We start from the raw sequence: 25,567 nt of genomic DNA, 5'->3' as shown, positions 1-25,567 counted from the left end.
TGACTATCACGCCTCACCACGTGGTGAGGCATGTGATAGCCACACGTCCGTATTTCGTAGAGAGAAAAAAAAAATTCCAAAAACCAAAACTAATAAGAATAGTTTGATCATTTTATGGAGCTAGAGGTGGGAAATTAGGGCTGGGTTTAACAACACCCAGGGCTATAGTTTTTGAAAAGAGCTTATTTAAAGAGATGCATAAAAATCGAAACAAGAAGGTCCCACTCATTGGCACCAATATACTTATCTCCCCCGACCTAAATGCCAAACTCACAGAATCAGCATCACTAAGTTGGCCTTGTTGTGATTATGTGAGTCTCCCTGATTCACTTATCATGCGTTTAGTGCAATTACACGTGGAAAGCTCCACACGATATCCCAACTCCCGCACCATGCCAGTCACGTGTCAACAAAGCATCCAATCAAACACCAACACCTGGAATTTAAGAATTTCTCGTGATTTTCCGCTCCCCGAATATCTGTGTTTGTTGCGGCTTTCCAACCTTCCCTTCTTATCTAGTTCAAAAATCGGCTTTCTTATGCCAAGCAGCAACCGCGACTACGACGTGCCATCATTTTAGCCTCCGTTCCATATCCCTAAAATACCCTTATCTTATTATTAAATCTCCGAAATCTGCCCCTCTAGAAAAATAAAATAAAAAGAAACTTTAATTATTGTATATAAAGTAGGAATACCATTTTCCCACTACCAGTACAACAGTTTTCAAGAGTTTCACTCATTGAATCTAGGAATTGAATGCTTCATTGAGTCTACAATGGTGGAGCCCGTAAATGCGAACAATGAGGAACTTTCACTGTTGCCTCTCAACAGCAATGTCGACCGCTCATGGCGGTTAAACTTCGAGGGATATCAGTTATCGACGGAGCGTAAAGGGAAAACGCCGCCCAGTGGAATCCCTGATTGCCTCGGGGGTTTGGGTAAGTAAATCAAATTCCCCCATTTTTTCAAAAACTTCACGGGTATTATGGCTTTGATTTGGTTATGAAACGGAAGTATTCTTGATTTTGCTTTTAGTTTACTCTCTGGACTATATTTTATTACTTTTTTTGTGTTTGTTTTTGCTTGTTTGTAAGATTATTAATTGTTAATAGAATTTTTATTTACCAATTAGGTGTTGATTGTTTCTTATTCTGTATAGCATCGGAATAGAGTGACGTTTATGGGTTTTAGTAGCTTTGGCCATATATGGGGATTAGTTGGCTAATTTTCCTGCCTATACATTAAAAATGTTACCATAAAACGGCAATTCTTTGTCCTTTCTCCTCCACCCAATTTCTTGGATTGAGTTCATTAAATTAAGAGGTTTAATTAAGAGATCTATTTTTTTAGAAAAGTGTGGTCTCTTTTTGCTGTTTCTAGATTCTGGGAAGTTATTATTGCTTTAGGCTAAGCTTGTTAATTTTCATTACCTTTGGAAGTATGAATATAGGGCCCTATGGAGCTTAGGTGTTAGAAGAACTGCGTAAAACAGCAATTCTTTGTTCTTTCTCCTCCACCTAAGTTCTTGGATTGGACAAGGTTTAATTAAGAGATCTTTTTTTTTTTTTTTTTTTTGATAAAAGTGTGGTCTCTTTTTTGTTGTTTCTCGATTCTGGGAAGTTATTATTGCTTTAGGCTAAGCTTGTTAATTTTCATTACCTTTGGAAGTATGAATATAGGGCCCTATGGAGCTTAGGTCTTAGAAGAACTGCTTGTTGTTCATTTGCTTCTTCTATTTATATCTGCTTGGTATATTTGAATCAGATGCTGGGTCATATATGGTCTTATTATGAAGTGTATTCTGGTCTGCAAATACTATGGAGAAAATCTCATGAAATAAATTTTTAACTGCTGTTTGTAGTTGGTCCTTCCGTTTCCATGTATATAAGAGGTACAAGGTGAATAAGATACAATTCTATAAATGCATCAGAACGACGTGATTATTGAAGGGGAAAAGGTTTGCTTGGAATTGAAGTTCAAAAAATGCTCGAGTTGCATCTCATTTGTATTATTTGATGGCTCTAGGTCCAGATGATGTAGCTGAGTACTATCAGCAGCAAGTTGAAATGCTTGAAGGCTTCAATGAAATGGATGCCTTAGCAGAGCGCGGTTTTGTTCCTGGACTGACAAAGGTTTCCACCTTTTTTTTCCCCTTAAATGCAGTTTATGCCATTCCAGTTCGCTAAAGCTGAAACTTGTTGAGTTGTGATTGCAGGAAGAGAGGGAAAATTTGGCTAGAAGCGAAACTTTTGCTATTAGAATATCAAATATTGCCAATATGGTTCTTTTTGTTGCTAAGGTTTATGCATCTGTTAGAAGTCATTCTTTAGCCATTATTGCGTCTACGTTGGACTCTCTTCTTGATCTTCTATCTGGTTTTATCCTGTGGTTTACTGCATTCACTATGAAGACATCAAACCCGTATCAATACCCCATTGGAAAAAAGCGGATGCAGCCATTGGTTAGTCCTCTCTCAACTAGTATACAATTATTGGTCTCTTTATTTGTTTGGCATACTTCTATATATACATAACTAGCTAGTGATATTACTCCTAATATCAAGGAGATATCTTTATCCTACAAGCAGTCCATACATCTTTAACATACAACAACCTAGCATACTCATTTGAGGTTGATGGTTGTTTTGCAACATGGTTATCTTTATCAGCTAAAGCGGAGGTTGAGGTTGATGGTTGTTTTGCATCATAAGTCGCAGAGAGTTGCTGAAACCGAGCATACTCATTTGCAGAAATAGTGATAGAGGCCGGGGTTGGTACGATGCCACCTTGAGTTGCCATATTTGCAGATTTCGTGGGACCATTCTGTCCCACAGTGATAACAAGTACGAGGGGAGCTATGGTTGCCACTTGGAAGAGTATTGTCTCTGTCTCCACCTCTACCACCTTGACTGACATTGCTTACTAATGCTATTGTATCAAGGATAATGCCATCCTTACAGACGTTTAGTAGACACAATGGGTAACATAGTGTTCTCTTCTTCGTACCATATGAAGATGAGATATATCCCTTTTGTTAGCATACATAAACTCCAGATATTCCTTTAACTCCTTGACAGTCTCACAGTGAGTCGAGACGAGAATGTTTTGAATTTGATTAACGGTTTCTTACTGACATCAACATTTGTTTTAGGTGGGGGATTACCAGTTTAATGTCCTTCTAAGTCACCACTCACTAAGTATAGTTTTGACTCCCAAATAATTTTCTATTCGTAATTTTAGAGGAGCTTAATGTGAGTTTGGTGACAATTTTTTTTTTCACTCCCCACTGGCATTAAACTAATTCAGGATGGAATAAGGTATATATATATATATATATATATATTTTTTTTTTCTTTACTCTTTTTTTATTATTGAAAAAAATAAAGTAAAAGTAGTAACTCAAATCAAAATCAGTTCACTCAAATCCCACAACTTCAATACAGCAAAAAGAACAAAAATAGAAGGATGACTTCCCTGACACTCGAGAAGTAAAACGGAGTTGAGGAGGAGGCGCCACGCGCCGACGCGTTAGGACGGATGGAAAGTGCAATGGAGGTGCGTGACAAAGGCGAGCACACAAGGTGTCTGGAATTGATATTCCGACGCTGAAGAAGTAAACGGAGCTGAGGAGGCGCCACGGGCTGGTGCGTGATGACGGATGGAAAGTGCAACGGAGGCACGTGTGGCCCACATGCTGGTCAGATGGTGACCGGATTTTCCTGAGACGCTGATCGGAGGCGGAGTAGAGGAATGGGAGGGGTGATGAGATAAATTGACGTATTGGTATTTCTGCAAAGTCTGTAGTACATGCACATACATTTATATACACAACTAGCTAGTGATATTACCCCTAGTGTCAAGAAGACATTTTTAACCTACAAGCAATCAAGACATCTTTAACATACAACAGCCTAAGCAGCCCTTGAGCAGCCTTGTGCATGCTCTACATTAATTACACAAGGTATACAAACTGTGACCTATAATATAGAATTTCAGAATTTTAGTACTCAATCCTCAACAAAATGAGTAACATTGTAATTCACTATAAAACATCATTTTAGAGTATTCTTTGATGCCTGCTAAAGCTAAAAAATATGCAGATTAGTGATTTTATGAGAACTTTTCTGAAATGTCATATAATGTTCGGATCCTTTGTAATTGACTATAAAATCCTTTGATTCTTGTGCAGGGAATTCTTGTTTTTGCTTCCGTTATGGCAACTCTGGGGCTGCAGATAATCTTGGAATCGATGCGCACATTGATTTCTGATGTAAGTGAAATCCCTAATCAAATTCATAGTCCATGGAAGTCCATTTTCCTCTACTGAATGTAAAAATTTCCTTAATGGTAAGATGAAAATCCCAAACGTACTTGAAAGGATATTCATTTCATTTTCTGCAATGCTTTTTGTAGGATAATGAATTTCGATTGAGCAAAGAGCAGGAGCATTGGGTTATAGGCATTATGGTTTCAGTCACAGTAGTAAAACTTTTCTTGACGATTTATTGCCGCACTTTTACTAACGAGATTGTTAAAGCTTATGCCCAGGATCATTTTTTTGATGTTATCACAAATGTAATTGGCCTTATTGCTGCACTTCTTGCTAATTACATAAAAGGTTGGCTGGACCCTGTTGGTGCTATAATTGTAAGTAGGACTTCCCTTTCTCTCCTTTTCTCTGTTATCATAATAATCAGATTCAGTTGTTTCTCTGCAATCCGAATACTTTTAGATGCAATTTACCTATTCAATTTATTTCCATGAGATCTGAGATGTTTTGTGCTTTGTATCTTTAGCAAAAGAAGAAAATGTGACTGCAGTGTTAGTTTCTTTGATGCGGCATGTTGATATGCTGATATGGCACATTGACTAGTTTTGGGGTGGCAATTTTTGACGCGAAAACATTAATAGAGAGGCACCCAACTAACACGACACAATTGACACGAAAATTATTTTTCTAGGATTTATGTGATATATAACATATGGAAGAGATAACATGATTTTGACACGAAATTGTCACCTCTGATGATGTGTCAACTGCCAATTTCCACGTAGCGAACTCGAAAGACAATTTTTTTGTGCATCTTTGTTTGCTTACAGTGTACACTACATGTTCCTTTTGCAATGGAAAATATCACATTCCTCTGACTTATAAAAGCACGAAGCAACAAACATTTCTTTTGTACTTCTTCCTTAAACTTAGAAGGCACTATTTAGCAATTAAATTAGCATAAGAAGTTATTTTTTTTTAACTTACAGAACATTGATTATCCTTGATATTCCTGCAGCTGGCCTTGTACACCATTCGTACATGGTCAATGACAGTGCTTGAAAATGTGAATTCACTTGTCGGAAAATCGGCTACTCCAGATTATCTGAAAAAACTCACATACCTGTGTTGGAACCATCACAAGGCCATTAGACACATCGATACAGTCCGGGCTTACACGTTTGGGTCTCACTACTTTGTTGAGGTTGACATAGTTCTACCTGCTAGCATGCCCTTGCAAGAGGCTCATGACATTGGGGAATCCTTACAGGAGAAGCTTGAACTTCTGCCAGAGATCGAACGTGCCTTTGTTCATCTTGATTACGAGTACACACACAAGCCTGAGCATGCCCAGACACACCTCTAGTAAGATTCTGAGCAGATGATTATCGATTATTAACTGTGATTATTGTCTTTGAATTTGGAGCTGAAGTAGGAATTATTGGATATTTAGATTAGGGGAAGATTAAGAATGGAACTCTGTTTTTTAGAGTCACTAATGAGTATAGTATCTCTTCTGGCTTTTTTCTTTTGTGATGCAGATATGTAATGTTATATATTTGTTTTAATATGAGGGCGAGCCTTGGCGCAACGGTAAAACGTTGTTGCCGTGTGACCTGAGGTCACGGGTTCGAGTCTTAGGAGCGGCCTCTTGCCAATTAAATTGTCAAGGGAAGGCTTGCCCCCAATACACCCTTGTGGTGGGACCCCTCCCCGGACCCTCGCTCAGCGGGGACGCGTAATGCGACCGGGCCGCCCTTTTTTTATGAAAGAAAATTGCCCAAAGCTTCTCTTTCGATGTTCATTTTGTTATTATATATGGGAAACTTGTGGCAAAGAAATATGCATTTTGTAATCCATAAATCACAATAGTATTTGCATTTTGCAATCCAGAATTACAATAATAAAATAAAAAAGAAGGATAGTATTTAATTTGGTTAATACTTTGATCTTTTTGCAAATGTAGTTGTCACGTTATTAAAGTAGGAACTAAAGTTATTAAAGTAGGAACTAAAGGGGAATTAATTAGATTGTTATTTGCTAGTTTGGTAATTGCTTAGCAATTGTTATTTGCTTCGGAAGTTTTTAGAAGTTTGTTACCACAGTTGTACTATTTAACATGTATTTCCTATATTGGGGTCATCCCTTCAAGAATATTAATGAAAAGTTATTTCTATCTTTCTTTCTGTATCTCTGTAACCTTTTTTCCATGTTCTTCTCTTTCCCTAAATTCTATTTTTCTACCTTAATTCCTACTACTAGGATACCAAATCATGACATTGGTATAGAGATCTCTTTCCTGGGCCTATAGAAAAACTTGAACTACAAATCCAATACTTGAATGATGAACTCAGTAAGTAAGTTGAAGCTACAACTAGTCAATTTGAGTTAATGCAAACTCAAATTCAAAGGATCTATCATGAACAGAATCAACAATACTCTCTTTTACAAGGATATTCAATTTAGAAAGGTTGCAAAACGACCATCGTTTACTTGAGGAACTTATTCAAAAATCATTCTTTCCTTTAGCTCAGATTCAAGAAGCTTAATCATCCAATCTATCTAGAGGCATTATGAGCAAGCCTAGAACAAAGAAGTGAAAACCTTGTAGACCAATTAATTGTTTGATGAAATGCCTGAGAGGAAGATAGGCAGCCTAGACAAGCACATCCAACTGTTGGATGAAATGCCTGAAAGGAAGGTAGTGGTGGAAGATTTCTATGTGCAAGGAATCATTGAAGATGTGGGGAAACAACTTTGCCTAAAGATGCATATAAATGCTGTGATTAACCTTCAAACGAAGAAGGTAAACCCTAACACCCGATTCTTATTTCATTAACATTACTAATTCTTATTTCATTAACAACTTGAAAATCATTTTGAATCAAGGTCATATCAACCCATAGGTCTCTATAAGCAAGCTAAGTTTCAAGACATCCATCTTATGGATGTGATTGAGGCTCCTAAGCTCAATCCTACATTTAGATCTCCCTTGGCTCTAGGGATGGTAATGAGACGAGGATTTGAACCTACGGGACAGAGAAGCACCAAACTATTTGGGGTGGGGTAGGGGATGAGGGACATTTTGCCTCCGAAACCTGAACTCTGATTGAGGGGGTGGGGTTTCTATCCCCGAACTGCAAGGATCTCTGAATTTACATAATTAAATTATATGAATATTCAAGTATTCTAAATAAAATAATAAACCCTTTGCAAATTCATTCACTTACCTTCAATTTTCGAATTTTATATAATACTTCATCCAAATTCTCACACAATATTCACTCTCTTCTCATTAAAGTAACTTGTTTGGGACCCTGATGCTCGGAGTGAAGTTAGAGATTCTCCAAATTCGAAGTTAGGTGATGCATAGCTCGTGTATCCATAACCTACTGATGTTTGTTCGAAGGACAAGCAAAATTGTTTGAGGGCTTGGGACTGTTTCTTTGCCCACGAGGAAATATTTGAGATGAACACTTGTTGGTGTAATGACCACAACCTTTGACACTCTCTATTTACAACCCATGCCACTCAACATTTACAATCATGTCATTCCATATTTACACCCATGCCACCCCTTTACCTTTATCCCAATTTACCCTTATCTTTAATTTTTAATTAGTTATGTAATTTGCCCTTCTATGTAATTTGGCAATTAGGTTTTTGAGATGTTATAAATACATCTCTTTCTATTGTAATCTTTAACTTTCTATCAATCAAAATTATATCTTCTTCTTTGTGAAGTTTGTTAAGGTTTAAAACCTTCAACAATGGGGAATCTTTGATTTCCTACGGATTTAGTCTGTAAAACTCGGGATTCACTTCTTCTAGTTTAGCTAGAGAAGAACATCTTTGTTAGTTTACGATTAAAACTAACTCGTCCCGAATTAATCTGTATCAAAAGATCATTAGAAGCATTCTGCAAGCCCCCATTCCAATCTTGCGAAAAACGCTGTTGAGGTTGGTAATTATTTATCCGACCACCTCGATTCATATGACCTCTTCCTCTACCACAATTAGTTTAAGCTCCCCCAGCCATATAATGTGCAGACAAGGGCACAATTTCATTGCTCGTATCCCGAGCTAGCTGAACTTCTGTATTCAATAACATACCATACATATTATCAAAGGTAACATGAATCATCTGAGCCTTTAAAGCTCTACAAAACGGTATGTAAGAAGAGCCTAAACCAGCCATAATACAATCAAGAAAATCATCATGTTGCATAGGATGTCCAAGGACAGCTAATTGATCAAGCAAAACTTTTTCTTTCTACATATACATCGTGATAGAATCCGAATCACGTTTCAGAGTTAATAGCTATTGATAAGTATTTCGTACCTAGGGGCGTGAACTTTAAGCAAATGTAGAGTGAAGTTTTTGCCAAGCTTCTCTTGCTGCTTGAGAACCGATTAATAGAGGAAGCACGCTATCCGTACGAAAACAATCATGATAAATTATGCGAATCTTCTTGCTCATAATCAGGATATTCTGCACTGGTGGGGGCTGGTGTGATGCATAAATCAATTAGCACGCAACACCAGTTCCACCTTAGCTCTCCAAATCAAGAAATTTGTTGATGTTAATTTTCCCGACATAATGTTCGTTATAAAGCATGAGTTATTTGAAGAGAATGGGTTATTGTTCAATCAAAAAATAGCAGTCCAGCTGAAGGAGAACTGTGATCCCGCTCCATAAGAAATGAATGAAGACAATGTAGAGGAGGAGATGGAGGCGATAGTCGAGAACATGGTGGAACCACTAGTTGCCGAGCCAAAAGGAAAGAAAGAGAAAGATTTTGGTTTTTAAACCTAGGTAGCTTTAATACCATATAAGATTAGGAGCAATACTTTGTGTTGTTTTTTATTAGGGCTGTAAACGAGCCGAGCCGAGCCGAGCTTTGGCCTGTTCAAGCTCGGCTCGCTATAAAATTAACGAGCTCGATCCCGAGCCGAGCTTGCTATAAAATTAACGAGCCGAGCTCGAGCCGAGCTTTGGCTTGCTCAACGAGCTTGAGCCGAGCTTCGAGCTTGTTTCGAGCCCAAAATCCTCTTTTGGACTTGGTTCATTAAGAAAATTATCTAACCATGAATTCTTTGTGAGTAAATTGTTTATTATATTTGTGAAGTTTGCTCGCAAATAACTCTTTAATTGTGTACATAAACAAACTCACAAGCAAAGTTCGTGAATAAATAAACAAGATGCTCACAAATAGTTCGTCTATTACTCATTTATTATGTTTGTGAACGAACTCATCTAATAGCAAATGAAATAATATTAAGTTTAGACATTTGTGAACTAACACAAAACTATATAGTTTTCTACAAAACTAAAATTTGTTCATAAATGTTCTAATCGAGCCTGCTCGCGAGCTTTCGAGCCGAGCTTTGACATGCTCAAGCTTGGCTCGTTTACGAACCGAGCCAGTAAATCGTGTTCACGAGCGGCTCATTTACAAATCGAGCCGAGTTGAACCGAGCTTTATCGATCCGATCACCGAACCGCTCATGAGCGGCTCTGTTCATTTACAGCCCTATTTTTTATTAATCAACTGATAGTACATATATATAGATAAACAGTAGCTAGGTTGCTTCCTAAACATATTTGCATATAAGCTCCTAAGTTTCTCACTCAAACATGAACTCATAAACACCAATTTGTGCACTATATTTGTTAAGCACAAACTATACCTAAAATAACATGCATAATTATGTCAATTTCGTAAGAAAAATATGTTAATTATATTCTTTTGGAAGGATTTTACGTTGGTATTTGTTATTATTGTGCAAGGTGTTAAATTATTTGGAAAAATCCAAATAGGAGCTAAAATGGAGTAAAAACAAGTAAGAAATCAAGTTTCCAGTGAAAGACGAGTACGATATTCAGAAGCCGCGTTAGAGATTCAACAAACAAAATAAGGAAGGCAGGACAACTCTCTGTCACGACCGAGATTATGTAAATCTCGATCGCAACACGCGTCTGGTAACACCAGAAACGCGCGAATCACCCACTCCTCCTTACTCCCTAAAGCCGCGACAGAGATTTCAGGAATCTTTACATGAACAGCCACTGCATTCAGCATATTTTACATGTTTCAATTTCTAAGTGACGCATCCTTTCATCCGGATAGAGGCGACTCTTCACCAACGGATATATCCCTTCAACACACCTCTTGGATAATTATAAATAGATAAAGAATTCAGAATTCAATGTTGTTGAGTGTTGTTCAATAGTTGATTAATTGTTGTTCAATTATTGTTCAAACACAAATAGTTATAGATACAATATGTATAGATTTTATTGTTTACGTTAGAGTTTACTTAAGTCGAGTTTATGCTCTATAGTGACTGAATATGTGCTATTTCGAGGATTCAGCGAGGGGAACCAATGTAGGAGGTGCCCCAGTGTCACACCCGACCCTAAATGACCTCAATCGGTATCGGGCGTGAAATAGAAAGATTATAATCAACACTTAGGAGTCTCCAACCTCGACTAATTGGTCAGTAACCTTCTCTATATCCTGTACTTTATCACCTAAAAACATTAAAACATTTAAAAAGGTGAGACAAAAATCTCAGTAAGAAACTATCAGCTATAAAAACCAACTTACTGATCATAGCTACATATATACCTTTAAAAAGGGATTTAATTAAAACCTTATAAAATATATTCAAAACCAAAGTTCATAATATAGTCAAAGTAGTAAACCAAAAACCAAAAATATAAAATCTTGTATCGATTCTTGAGTTCAAAACCTTATAAAATATTATAATCAAATAAGCGTTTTATTAAACCAAATCGTAATCAATTAAACGTAAAATCTTATATCAAAATCAATCATAACGTAAAACATAATCCAAATGAACTTAAAACATTGTATCCATCCTCGAGTTTCTCCCCTTAAGTATCAATCCATAACCACATATATAATCGAGACGTCTCTTAACATTGCCTATCCCATATGGTCTTACCCAACACTTCTTTGCCATACCCAATAGGTCTTCAAACTGTGTACACAGGCCATGTCCCTCACTGAACATGGTCTTCAAATATGGAACCACCGATCCGGATAGCTCTCGATGGATATAAAATCATAAAATCATAACGTGCTCAAATATCCTTTCACAATCAAATGCCAAACTAGTTCTTAACCAAAATCATTTGGCTTCAATTAGCCATTTTGTATCATAAAAATCATATGTGGACTTCAATCCAAAATAATAATAATAATAATAATAATCGCAACAGATTTCTTAATCCAAAAACAATTCGTAAGAAATCATCAACTTCATTTTGTTCAAATATAGATATATATTGAAACCAAAAACATATACGTATATATGTAAATCAATCAAATCAAGCCTTAAATCAATATAATCATATAAAATATGAAATCCATATAGAAGCATAATCAATAGTTTCATTTGAACCGTAATTTCACAATAAAAAGCAAAATCAGGAAAACCCCAATTTTACAAAATTCCTGCATAACCCTAAAATATCAATTTCTGAAACTTCCTTGATTATATATATATGTATACATAAAATTCAAAATATAGTTGATAGTTACTTACTTGGCTATTAATTGAAAACCACAAACTCGTTCAATTCGCCTCTAAATCATGTCTAAGCTGTTTCCTTTTAAACACTGCTGAAACTCAAAAACTCTTCGACTAGGACTTAGATTTATGTATAAGGATGCTATAGTTTCAATTTCAAGTGATTCGGACGATCGAATCTCCATAAATCAAAGAAACGGTTTAGAGAAAATTGATGATGAAAATGAAAATGAAAAAGAAAAAGAAAAGGAAATGAATGTTGATGACGAGATGGAGTATATTTTATTATACTTTGGAACTTTTAGAAAAACTTGGCAAATATCACGTTTGATCCTCCATCTTTATATAAGCTTTTAAAAATTATTCTAAACTTTTCATTTCCACATAAAATCCTCAAATTAACTCCAAACTTTTTCTATAACACCAAATAAAAATCATACACCTAATAATTATCATATATACTAATATCAAAATATAAATTCTAGAAATTTAGTCACGGACGTGACACCCAGGGTCTGATGAACCTACGAAGTTGAGTAATTCTATTGACAACCTGGAACTCAATTAGTTAAAATGCCATCCAAGCTTCTTCTTCTCTGTTAACTTGTGACGTTTCAATTCAAACTAATAAAATATCTTTTCAATACAATTTCATCTTTACTGTTGTTTATTTTAAGTCAGATCTATAAGTGATATTCTTAAGTAATTTAATTGGTGTTTTCGTGCAAAAATATTTATTTACAAATCTAGTATTTTCCATGCAAACTTTGTTGAACATTTAAGCAAATTCGGATTTATATTTGATTATTGCGATAAGACCGAATAATCGGGTTTAGATTCAGAATTTGATTAAGGTTTTCAGTCTTAAGCCGAATAGGAAATATTGATTACAGTTCAATTCCTACAAATTGAATTAACTGATAATATGTTACACATTTCTAAACAAATCAAAGTTATAAGTTGCGTTTTCGCTTAGTATAAATAAGCATTGGAAATTAACTTTAATCTAAATATAATTTCTATAAATTGTAATTTTAACTATAACCAAAACTAGAATTAGAAACTTTTTTAAACCATTAACGATTTTCTATAAACCCCGAGAAAACGAATTTAATCAAAACAATAATTTTTAATTAAATTATCAGGTATTTTCTGTGGGATCGATATCTTTTTATTACTACAAACGTAACCGTGCGCTTGCAGAATTCGCCCAATAATATTACCCGATAATTGATATAACACAAATACGACAATTACCAAAATTAATATCCTACAACAACCCTTTTTTCTTCCGTTTACTCATCGACTTCGAAAAATATTTTGAATCAAATTTCGAGACTAGTCGGTTTGGATCCCGAGCTAGTCTGTTGATTCCGCCTGAATAAACAAAACAATTATGCACTTGCTAAGAAAACGCATATTATTAAACTAAATTATAAATTTTCCATAAAAAGAAGACTAATAATTTATAATTAAGTTCTTCAAAAAAAAAAAAACAAATAATTTATAATTAAAAAAATAAATAAATGACCAAATCATTGAAACGTTTCATTTTAATATAAATAAATTGACCATTCCAAATTACTTGAATGGCTTAACAACTAACATGAAACCTTTATCCTAAATAAGACCGGAGGAAAGAAGATTAAAAAGGAAATGTACTGTATATTGCTTAAATAAAAACAAGGGAAATGTATAAGCTCAATAATGCGGACTAAATACAATATTTTAAATATTGCTGCATCTGGCCATTAACATGGGCTAGGTACAATTGTTTATCATTAATTGTTTTTTTAGTAAATGACAGGTGGGATTATTTACCTTTTTAATTATAAAACTGAAAATTAATTTCCATAAAATAGTGTTTTCTAGAAAATTAAATTTTAAATATTATAAATACTAATATTAAATAATTTATTATTGATAGATGATCTGTAAATTCTACTGTAAACCCTCATCGAGGTCTGTGGTTTGTCCTGATCTTGAAAGTGGGTAGACCTATCCTTACTTAAACTTTTTCTTACCAAAATTGTTTTTTTTATTTAATTAAAATTTTAAGTGATATTATCAAATAAAAAAACTAGTGTTCATATTACATGTCTTTTTAGAGAGTTGTATAAAAATTAAGGATATTAGAAAAAAGACGTTGTTACCCTTATTTATTGATTCCAATATTTATTTATTCTATAATAAGTTCATAATTCTAATTAATTTCCATAAAATTCGCGTTTGATAGCAGGACTTAACGTGTACTGATCATATAAAATGACATGTAATATGAAATAAAAAAAAATCTCTAGAAAGACATGTAATATGAAACGGACATAATAATAAATACTGAATATATTAATTTTAAATTCTAAAATTAATTTTGTGACTTGATATTAATATCATGAAATATTTTATAATAAAATGGTATTTATTATTTTAATTTATCTTTTTACTTTTGATAAAATTAATAAATCATATTTTTAACTGTTTTTATTAACGGTTTGAATTTTAAAATACTAGTTTGCAAATTTTTAAATCATATTATTTATTTTTTAAAATAATTCAAACCACAATATTTATTTTTATACTTTCCATATAAAAATATATATATATAACTCATGAAAAAAATCAAAATTCTCAATAATTTTTTTTATTTTTAATAAAAAACTACTCTATATATATCATAACAAAAAAGCTAAAAGCTAAACAATAAGATATTGTTGGCACTTGCTAGCTAATGTATATCGAATTGGTTAACTCTGCACGTAATTCCTCTTTCAACTGCCCGCCAAAATTTACCGATAATGATTAAAATATCTATCCTGTAGCAATAACGACATTTGAACAGTTAGACCACGCTCCAAAAGAATTTTCTTCAACCGTGCGCCACAGATCTGGCTTACTTCTGTGCGCCTTCCGGGTGCGCATGGATATATCCTACGCCTCTTCTAGCTCTTGGGACATCACCGCCCTATCTCCTTCAACTTCTACCTCCTCCATGCCGACCTCCGCCACCCGTCCACCTAAGATAATTCCTCTTCAGCATCCCAATGCTAGCTCCTCTTCTTCCTCCGCCTCTTCTCTTCCTGCTTCATTCTCTCGTTGGATTATGAAAAAGAAACGCATGTCCTGCTTTGAATGGATCGATACTCTGTTGCCTTGTTGCCGTTGGATTAGAACTTATAATTGGCGCGAGTATTTCCAGATCGATCTTATGGCCGGTGTTACAATCGGTGTTATGCTTGTGCCGCAGGTGATTCTGAATTTTTTGCTTCTTTACTGCTTTCACACGTCTGCTGTTTATCTCCATGGATATTGAGTTATGGTTCTGTTTATCTCTTTTCCATTTGAAGTTTTGGTTGGTGAAATATGAACAAGTCAAGAAAATGAGAATCTGCATGTGTTTGCATACACACGTGTAGTTCAAATTAGTGGTGTTAGATTCTTTTCCTATTTTTGCTAAGCTTTATTTCTGTTTGTTTCCTGAGAAAATTGTTTATAAGTTATTATGGATGCATAATTTCTATAACTTGGAAAAAATTATGGATATGTTCTCTACATAGTTCTGATAGTTAATTTGTTGGCATAACGTGCGTTGACAAATTACAATCCCTGCTTTTTTTTTTTCACTTTTTCATTGTTTTATCAAGCACTCAATAGCAATTGGTAGGTCAGGTGTCTTTTCTGAATTGGGGAAGATACTAACCTGGATTGTGCTTTCAACTGTGATAATTGGATTTTTGTTTGATTTCAAGTTAAATTTTATCGCTCCATGGTCGAGTATTGGGTTCTTAGTGGTGGTTTAGCCAATCAGAGATTAAAGACCAGATTTAAAATTTTCATGACTTGTTTGTATTTGGTGGGTAATTGGGGATAAATGTTGCTTCTAATTTAAGTGAGTGCCGGATTTAACCTTTCCATAACCTGGTTGTGTCATTCAGTTATTGAGTTTCTCATAATTATAAGTTAGGTATGTCGCCTATAAATTGGGGTATTCGGAAGTAGAATATGAATTATAAGCCAGATGATGCGATTTTACTTTTTTTTTTTTTTATTTTCTATAAGTTAAGTATGCCTTTTCTAATGTAGTGTTGAAATATTTTACATGGTCTAATATCATCTTATTATTTTGGTTGCTGTTGTTATCAGTCGATGTTTAATATAACTTTCTATCCATAAAAGTGTAGATGAATTGACTGGTTGCTGTGATTGAACAGGCAATGTCTTATGCAAAATTAGCTGGGCTTCAACCAATTTATGGACTTTGTAAGTTTGACTTTAGATATTGTTGATTTTACTTTGCTAAAAAATTTTGGGATAAATAATTTTGCAGTTATAATGATCAAGATTTGAGTTTGTTATTCTTAGATTTGATGGTACTATTAGTTACTTGCTGGTATATTATAATCTAATTAATCACTTTATTGCATTTTGCTCCATTATCACTGCTGCATTAGTTCTTTGTTGGTTGCCACTCTTCGCCTCACACATGTTAATTTGACTCTTGATTTTAATGTACTGGTTTTGCAAGGAAGATTGCGGTTTTGTGCCAGTATTTGTTTATGCCATATTTGGGTCTTCTAGGCAATTGGCAACTGGTCCTGTGGCATTGGTATCTCTCCTAGTCTCTAATGTTTTAGGTGGAATTGTTGATTCGTCTGATGAGTTATATACAGAACTTGCAATACTATTGGCATTCATGGTTGGAGTTCTGGAATGCATCATGGGGCTTTTGAGGTACTTATACACAATGTTCTCATCATAGTAGTCGCCTCATTTAATCCTTCATTCTGATGACTTTTATGTCTGCATGTCTGTTTGCATTCAATTTATCCATCTCGTGCACTACGATTTCAAATCAAGCTTTCGTTTTTGTCATCTTCGAAAAGTAATTTTGATACCTGTTGAAGTCTTTAATAGGTAGAGATTTTTTGGCACACAAATCCACTCTGAAGTTGTTATTTGATTTTTATATGAAATCTGAAATTGGAGACTCTTGAACTTGTATTTTCCTTTCTAGGCTTGGATGGCTTATACGCTTCATCAGTCATTCTGTCATTTCTGGCTTCACATCTGCATCTGCCATTGTGATTGCATTATCTCAAGTCAAGTATTTCTTGGGATATGATGTTGTTCGAAGTAGCAAGATCGTTCCGTTGATTAGGAGCATAATATCTGGAGTAGATGGGGTAAGATTATTCAAGTTGCAGGTGCTTCTGTAGCTTTATAATATATTGTAGTCACACGGATACATGTTGTCATGTTTTTTTTTTTCTTTTTTACTGACTTTGTTTCTTACATGATACTTAGTAGGACTCTTTTTCTAGGATGCTTGGTAGGGTGAAATCTTCTTCATTAACTTCTTGTCTGCTTGTCTTTGTTTGAAGAATTCTCATGGCACCCTCTCTTTCTTATGTGCTCATTGTTTGATTTGCAGTTTTTGAATAGCTTGATGAATAATGTAAATTGGGTGAAACTATTACATTTCTTTTGAAAGATTACATAACTCTGGCAAACTACACTGCATGTACAACCCCAATTTTCTTAAGCTGTAACATGTATTTACTTCATTTGTTATCTGAGTCCATTGAGCAGACAAAAATTGAAGAGAGAAACCTGACATATTTGATATGGTGTGCAATACTATAAGAAGTGTTGCGCCTATTTGGGGTACTCAAGAACATACCTGTGGTTGTGTAAATCTAAGCTTCTGTATCCTGTTCTGAATCTCATAATGTTGATGACAGTTGTTTTCAAATGAAATGGTGATCATATGATTTCATCTGGTATCGTACCTTTTTGGTCACTGCTCGTCTTTGATGCCACCTGTTACAAAAGCAGTTATATATACAATTTTAAATTTTCTAAGATGACCATAATTTTGGTTGATGTTCTTAGATTTATTTTTCCTTCATATTATGGGTACGTTTTTGTGATATGTGAAATGCAAACTTCCCTCAATGCTGTAGCTGCTAATCTTCCAGTCTAATGTGCAGGCCTGATGCTATAACTCATCACTTCCCTTTTTAACCACAGGTGGTATTTTCGTTTTGTAGTTCTCATGGCCTCCTTTCGTGATGGGATCTAGCATTCTTGCCATAATTCTGGTCATGAAGCATCTAGTATGAAATTTCTATTATTTTTTTGGATATAAATGTCTTTACCTATATATATGATTATGATTTTGATATATACCATGTGAAGGGAAAAAGGAGGAAGGAATTCAGATTCCTTCGAGCAGCAGGACCCCTCACAGCAGTTGTTTTAGGTACAACTTTTGTGAAAATATTTCGTCCATCCTCTATTTCATTGGTAAGATAACATAAACGTTAAACCTCCTCAGGTCATTTCTTATTTGAGTTTCAATTCTGAAAATTCTGTTAAATATTTATGAAAACAAAAGTTCATGTTTGAACTTTGATTGTTGAGATGGTAATCTGAAGTCCAAGGGACATTTCACTCATCTGTCTGCTTGCATAAGACAACCTGATGTCCAGGGTCCTTTTAGTTCTAGCTTCCAATTTTTACTCCAAAAAGACAACTCTGTGCATAATTTTCCAACTGATCTAAGCATTGATATCTGAGGATTAGCTGGATGGAACACTCTATGTTCCTAGCTATAACTTCATAATTTACCTATGAGCTTTTGTGATCAATAAAGTTCTTTTGGATTTTGTTTTGTTGCATACTTCTCCAAAACCTAACTGTGTGAGTAATTTCCAGTAGCCTATTCAAAGTTGTAACTTTTAATATTTGCTTATCTAGTTAGGACTTGTTTTCTTTGTTTGCTACAGTCTGCAATAGTATATGTAGATTTTCATTGTTTGCCTTCCTAGTGTTTTGAATTTCCACTGTATGTTGAATAATAATAAAGATAATAAGAAACCGGCTAGTGCTAATATTTCTAGCAAACGTCAGAGTTTTTCCTCTTTTAATTATCGGCATGATTTCCTTCCCAAATTAATCAAAGCTGGAGATGATTGTAATATTTGGTATTTGGTTTAGGTAGGAGAGATACCCCAAGGACTCCCAAGGTTCTCCATTCCCAAAGAATTTGGATATGCAAAATCCTTAATCCCAACAGCATTTCTTATTACTGGTGTAGCCATACTGGTAAGGAATTATAAATTGTCAATCTCTGTCTACTTTGTTTTAACTATGGTGTAATTTTGAGTTTATTTTCTCAATCTACTGACTTAAATTTTGAAATTTAGGAATCTGTGGGTATTGCAAAAGCTTTGGCAGCAAAGAATGGATACGAACTGGATTCAAGTCAAGAGGTATATATATGGAAGAGAAGATTGCTGCCAATAATAAATGTAGCATGTTAGCTGCTTAGTATCAATAAAGTAATATAGTTTTGTCAGCTATCAAAAGTTGATTATTTTTTCCTGCATATTAGTAGTTAGGTTATTGATGACAGGCACTATGATGATTTGGAGGAAAGCTAAATATATATACCTCTGTAATTGTGACACTTCAGAGCAACATTGGCACCATTCTGGCATGAATGTTACTGCTGCATTTTTCATTATATATCATAACAGTAACACAAAATTGAGTTATAACTTTTTGGTTCTTTTTTTCAACAGTTGTTCGGTCTTGGTTTAGCAAATATCCTTGGCTCATTCTTTTCAGCGTACCCTGCAACAGGTGAGACTTTTGCTGGGGTACAACAAGCTGCAAAATTAACTTTAGATGTGACCATGAGGAACAAATGTCTTTTTTATTTCGAGAACTTTTTGTTTATTATATGCAACTAAATAGAAGGTTACTTTTCCAAACTCGCCATGCAGGTTCCTTTTCTAGGTCAGCTGTAAATAATGACAGTGGAGCTAAAACTGGCTTGTCTGGAATAGTAACTGGCATCATCATGGGCTGTGCTCTTTTATTCTTGACTCCATTATTTGAGTACATTCCCCAGGTATATTTCAATAGCTACAACTGTTTGAATTTGAATTTCTTTGAAAGAAATTTTTTTTTTCCTTTTGTACTGAGTCATATATATCAGGCTCTAATATGAGAAGTTCATCCAAGGACGTAATTAATGTTCTGTAACATATCATATAATTAATGTCACACAAAGGGGGAACATTAGATTCTTCCCCCTCTCATTTTACTATTCTTTATAATTAACCAATGAATTCTTGTCTTGTTTATTTTTTTCCTTCTGGTGGTTTTTGTTCTTTACAGTGTTCTCTAGCTGCAATCGTAATTTCTGCTGTAATGAGCCTGGTGAGTATCATGAAATCACAATTTCAGGAGCTTGTAATTGTTTTTATCTACTTTTGATAATAGAAAAGGCTGTTTCTTTTTCCCTTAAGTTATCTGGCACCATTAGTCTGCATTATCCTTACATCCTTGCTATTACGTTTCTCATTCGATCCTTTACCATGGTTGCTATTTTATTTACATTTTCTGGTGCACCCTGTCAATTGATGATTTTTACTGTAGTTTCTGTCTGTTGGAACTTGGTGAGGTTTTAAAACAAATGTAAAGTTGAAAATTTGGGAACTTTTGTTTCACTTTGAACTTGGTAGTTTCTGGACATTGTGTTCTGAAGATAATATATTTTTCCATGCAAAACATGTCAAAACTTTTACTAAAACTAGCCTTTTATTTTTGTTCGCAATGTAAGTGCATTGAGTTCTCTTTATACAGTGCATACTCTGTAGGTATTTATAAGAATTTTGATGCTCTGTGCTTATATATTCCAGTCTATTAAATTATTTTCTCAAAATTTCCAATGATTAGAATTAGTAATTATTGATATAGTCATACCAAGTTAAGACTTTGCCTAACCATTATCTATTGGTATCATCATGTACGGGTAATAAATTTGTTTTCTGAAGAAAATGAAAAGATAGAAGAACACGATTGCAATCACTTTTCATTTCATAATTGGTCTTTGTTTGTGTAAATGGGAATTCATGCCTGAAACTGCATGATATTGATTTCAGATTTCAATTTATTATTTTCTATAAGCTGGATGGTACTATGTCAGGTGGATTATCATGAGGCTATCTTTTTATGGCGTGTAGATAAGAAAGATTTTCTTCTTTGGACCATTACTAGTACTACAACTTTGTTTTTGGGCATTGAGATTGGTGTCCTTGTCGGGGTAAGTAATTTTTAGAATTCAGATATAACAATGCAATTATTTTTAAGTTTTATGTGTTTCTTTTTGTGTAACTTTGAAATCACGAGAGAAAATGTGTATAAGCTGTTGATAGTTATTATTCTTAAGATGCCGAATCCTGAACATTTTGTTAATGCCCAAGATTTTTCATGAGTGTCATTTTAGGATCCAAAAGCGGAATAGGACATAGACGTAATCAACTTAGAGAAACAGCTTGATAACACATTAAATTGAGTGCATGATGAATGCCCATAAAACTGGATGAAAGTTGTGTTTTTAAACCTTGAATTTATTTTGGAATTGTAGGTTGGTGCATCACTTGCTTTTGTTATCCATGAATCGGCAAATCCACACATTGGTAAGTGACGCTTGTTTCATGATGATGCTTGTGTGACTTACTAGGGATATATCATTTTCTGCATTCTGGAAAAGGATATGTTCTTTTATTTTCTTCAATTGCTTTGTTATTGCTACCATGTTCTCATTGTTTTGGCCATGATAGAAATGGTAATTTTCTTCTTTGAAGTTTATTACTATCTTGTTTCTTTGCATTTGCAGCTGTCTTGGGTCGACTTCCTGGTACCACTGTTTATAGGAACACCCTACAATATCCAGAAGCATATACTTATAGTGGAATTGTGATTGTTCGCATTGATGCACCTATCTATTTTGCCAATATAAGTTACATAAAGGACAGGTAGAAACAAATTTCCTGAACCTGAACTAATTTTATCCAAAGAAACAAATTTCTATGACATCTTTCAATCTTCCTCCTATTATTTAGTTAAATTATTTCATTTAAGTCATCAATATTCACCATTGTCAGACTAAGGGAATATGAACTTGACGTTGACAAATCAACCAGACGAGGACCAGAAGTATTAAGAATTTACTTTGTGATTTTAGAGATGGCACGTAAGTCTTGTTTATCCTTTTTCTATTACTAGCTCCAAGAAAAACCAATGAGATGCATTGCGTTTTAACCTAACAGCATGCGAAAAATAATAATATGTTATTCAAGAATGTGTTTAAGAAACATGGGCCTGAATTCTACCCTTTTTTTATTTTATTTTTTTGTGTAAAATTTGGGTAGATCAGTGTCTAGAGTTGGATAATTACATCTTACTAGGCATGAAATATTTCCTTGAAGAGTCAAGATACCACTCAACACAAAAGCTTAAGCTACTACATGCATGCATAGTTTCACTATTCCTAATCCTAACACACCTGCATGCAAATTGTTCCATCCCCTAAACTTGAAAAGTTTCATCTCAACAACTTGAGGCTTTTTCATATTACTGGTACGGTATTCAAGTTCTCTTTGTTGGAAAATCTGTTGAAGTTTCTCCAAATTCTCCAACTATATAGTTATCGATCAGAGAAGCATCCTTGCTCTTGAAACAGATAGAATACGAAATCATCTATTAATAACTCAGGCTTCATATTCTCTACAGATATATGGCATGTATTACTGAACTTTTCAACTTTTCTGTTATTTCTCTTTGTTTGGTTATATTATGTTAGTAGGTATCTCAGAAGTGTGTGTATATTTAGCTAGTTGTTGCCTTGTTGGCATGTATTGTTTACATTTTCAAAGCTTCATTTGATGATACTTTTTATAGTTCTGCTCTAGATAATAAGTAGTACTTCATTTTGCCATTGGTGACATATGAATGCTATTCAGCCAGTAATCATCTCAGAATTTTCTTTATTGTCGACATTTCTTATTGATGTCTCATTACTTATTATGATATTGTCATATGATTTCCTGGGTCATCAGTTTAAAAGGCACTTCAGATTATCAGATCCATTTTTGTATTATATTCTCTAATTTAAGCCTTGAACTTGGTATAAGCAAATTTAATAGTGAACCAGATACTTAGGTTTTGATTGCTTTTTGTTCTGCAGCTGTTACATATATAGATTCCAGTGCTGTTCAAGCTTTGAAAGACTTGTATCATGAGTACAAATCAAGGGATATTCAGGTAAATTTTTCACCATGGGCTGCTGCTTTCATTTAAGAAAATGTACAGACATTTACGCACATCGTTGTTTCATGTTACAGATTGCTATTTCCAATCCGCATTGCGAGGTTCTGCTGACGTTAGCAAAAGCTGGTCTTGTAGAGCTTATTGGTAAAGAATGGTATTTTGTGAGAGTGCATGATGCTGTTCAAGTTTGTCTTCAGCATGTTCAGAGCTTAGACCATGCTCCGAAGGATCCGAACCCATTAGCTGAGGACAAGTCAAATTTCTTGAGAAGGTTATTGAAACAAAGAGAGGAGGATTCAGGTGTTGCTGATATGGAGTCGGGTAATAAAAACTTGTCAATTAACAAGAAAGAGCACTCTGAATCAGAGCCATTGTTATCTAGAAAGTCATGAAATTTGCTTGATCTGCTCAGCAAGTAGCCTATGCCAACTTTTTATTGAAGGCATTTGATTTGATTCTTCTAGCTGGGGCAAGGTTTGATTGTTCTACTGTAAGTAGGCAGATTGTAACATTCTAAAATCATTAGCTATCATTTCAATATTACATATGTATAAATAGTCATTAGTAGTCGGCAGCTTTCCTTTCCTTAACTTTCCGTTTATGTTATCAGAGCATGGTATCTAAAGATCATTGTTCTGATAAAAAAAAAAAGCATTGATGTACTATACAGTTCATAAATAACAGAATATTATTTTCAGATGTTGCTTCGTCTGGAGAATGATTTCTTTTCAAGGATTGGTAATAACATTTTGATCTTACTATAACCATTGGGACAAAATTTTAAAAAATTGTGATTGTGTATTGCCTTCAATAGATTTGGACCTTTTGCTATGTATGCATATATGGTTTTTTTTTTTTTTTTTTTTTTTTTTTTTTTTTTGTGCGCGTGTAAATTTTAGTATTTTCAAGGGATTTTATGAAGCGACTAATGTTTATTAGTATTTACTTGAAAAATAACAATATTTAGTTACAACAAAAGAAAGTTGAACCGATATTTAATGTATAAAAGCATGAAATTATATGATATTTTTTTTTTTGCATTTTCTTATATTTAATAATTAATATTAATAGGACGAGCCGGCTCAGCTTATCTTATTTTTATACATCCTAAACATATTCTGAGCCTATCTTATTTTTATACATCCTAAACATATTTTATAAATAGGCAGGATTTTTAGCGAGTCTAGACCGGATTGAGTTTGATATGAATTTTTTTTGCTCAAATTTGGCTGGATGGGTAACCGGCCTGCGAACAAACTTAGATTGACAAGGGTTTTTAAGTCACTAAGCTAGGGATTTCGAATTCGAATCTTAGGGCATGTAATAAATTTTAATTGGGAGAAGGATCACCTACAAAGTGTCTGAACAACCTTGAACCGTCGATTAACACATTACCTTGAGATAGTTCAATCTCAGAATTTAATTGGTCCAAATTGTTGGCTGCGTCATATGAGATTTCCTCAAAGAAAATTTAGTCCCACATCGGAAGCATGAGACAAGCCAATCCATTCTAGGTGCTATAAATAAAGCTTCAACACCAACTGAAAAACTTGCCTTAAACTAATGAGTAAGGAAAACAAAGCGAGCGGTGGGAGCTGCTCGCCGCGCTAACACATTATGTGCGCATGAATTTCTGGAGGGGTTATAGGCTGGCCGAGTGCTGACGCTGCTTACTTTGCAGAACTCACTCGTGCGGGCCTCCCATAACCCACCCCCTATACAGTACATCAAGCTTTTTTTGTGGTTACAACAATATTATTCATTTATTAGTTTTTGGAAATCAATTAAACTAATTTGTTTTTTAAATACTCTTCACATCTACCTTTTTTCAGTTACTCCCAAAAATCCGAAATGAAACTGTGAATAATAAAACGAAAAAAAATCTGAGGGAAAGATGAAGAAACAGCACAAATTGACGGAGAGGACGGAAGAAGGACGGACGGAAAGAATGGATAATACTGCCGCTTGAGGAGAAGACTGCTGCCAGATGGAGTACAGATTTGTTTTCATTTTCTTATTTTTTGTATTGTTTGGTTTAAATTGTTTATTTGTGACTTTTATTCAAGCTCTCAATGATAGAATTTTCAGTTTATTTGGGATAATTGTAAAAAAATTGACTCTAATATTTTTAGAAAAATACAGATTTGATCCTAACCTATAAACATGATACAAATTCACCTCTAATGTTTCCAATAACTATCAACTACTCATTGTAACAATCAATTACTCAGGATATTTTAAATATAAATCATATCTAAAATATTTAATGTGTTATTAATATAGCCAAAAAGTTTGATTGTTCCTGAACTTATATATAATATTTTATTTGTCACATCCGTGTCTAATTTTTTTATATGAAAATCAATTTCAATAAAGAGTATTTTAAGTATATAAATATTTTTGGTAGATAATTTTAAGTATATAATTAAGATCAAAAGAAAATGTGCATATCAATTTAAATTATTATTATTATTATTATTATTATTATTATGTTTGGATAACATTTTGAAAACATCATTTAATTCGATTAGATCCGAGATAACATTTTAAAACTAATCTTTTTATATTTTTATAAAAATCGAGATTGATTATACATAGTGAATTTTTGTGATTGAA

General features: G+C 34.1%; 2 protein-coding genes and 1 non-coding gene across 10 annotated transcripts; all 3 read left to right on the top strand.

Moving 5' to 3' along the window:
- Positions 1-567: 567 nt before the first annotated feature.
- On the top strand, positions 568-5,793 carry LOC136225956 (metal tolerance protein 11). 5 transcript variants are annotated; one of them, XM_066014168.1, is made up of 7 exons: positions 568-939; positions 1,863-1,892; positions 2,027-2,133; positions 2,217-2,462; positions 4,190-4,270; positions 4,414-4,647; positions 5,289-5,793. In XM_066014168.1, the coding sequence occupies exons 1-7, from the start codon at positions 777-779 to the stop codon at positions 5,634-5,636; spliced, it is 1,209 nt and encodes a 402-aa protein (XP_065870240.1). In that variant the 5' UTR covers positions 568-776; the 3' UTR covers positions 5,637-5,793. The 5 variants fall into 5 exon arrangements, with proteins under 5 accessions (XP_065870240.1, XP_065870241.1, XP_065870244.1 ...); XM_066014169.1 differs by lacking the exon at positions 1,863-1,892 and having other exon boundaries at positions 571-939; XM_066014172.1 differs by lacking the exons at positions 568-939; positions 1,863-1,892 and adding an exon at positions 1,319-1,540.
- An 8,821-nt stretch (positions 5,794-14,614) lies between these two features.
- Positions 14,615-23,650, top strand: LOC136228054 (sulfate transporter 4.1, chloroplastic-like). 4 transcript variants are annotated; one of them, XM_066016883.1, is made up of 17 exons: positions 14,672-15,074; positions 16,039-16,087; positions 16,357-16,558; positions 16,842-17,010; positions 17,878-17,943; positions 18,026-18,133; positions 18,827-18,934; positions 19,036-19,101; positions 19,414-19,474; positions 19,618-19,745; positions 20,015-20,056; positions 20,826-20,942; positions 21,267-21,318; positions 21,519-21,657; positions 21,787-21,875; positions 22,869-22,945; positions 23,026-23,650. In XM_066016883.1, exons 1-17 carry the CDS (start codon positions 14,748-14,750, stop codon positions 23,341-23,343), a joined length of 2,118 nt encoding a protein of 705 aa, XP_065872955.1. In that variant the 5' UTR covers positions 14,672-14,747; the 3' UTR covers positions 23,344-23,650. The 4 variants fall into 4 exon arrangements, with proteins under 4 accessions (XP_065872954.1, XP_065872952.1, XP_065872955.1 ...); XM_066016881.1 differs by having other exon boundaries at positions 14,984-15,074; positions 16,353-16,558; XM_066016882.1 differs by lacking the exon at positions 21,787-21,875 and having other exon boundaries at positions 14,615-15,074; positions 23,026-23,163.
- An 851-nt stretch (positions 23,651-24,501) lies between these two features.
- On the top strand, positions 24,502-24,654 carry LOC136228235 (U12 minor spliceosomal RNA). The gene has a single exon (XR_010688564.1). It is a non-coding gene; the product is annotated as a U12 minor spliceosomal RNA (small nuclear RNA).
- The last annotated feature ends 913 nt before the right edge of the window (positions 24,655-25,567 follow it).

This window comes from Euphorbia lathyris, chromosome 4 (genome assembly GCF_963576675.1).
Source record: "Euphorbia lathyris chromosome 4, ddEupLath1.1, whole genome shotgun sequence".
Classification (NCBI taxonomy): Eukaryota; Viridiplantae; Streptophyta; class Magnoliopsida; order Malpighiales; family Euphorbiaceae; genus Euphorbia; species Euphorbia lathyris.
Note: the sequence above shows the minus strand (reverse complement) of the source record. Positions and strands in the feature narration are given on the sequence as shown.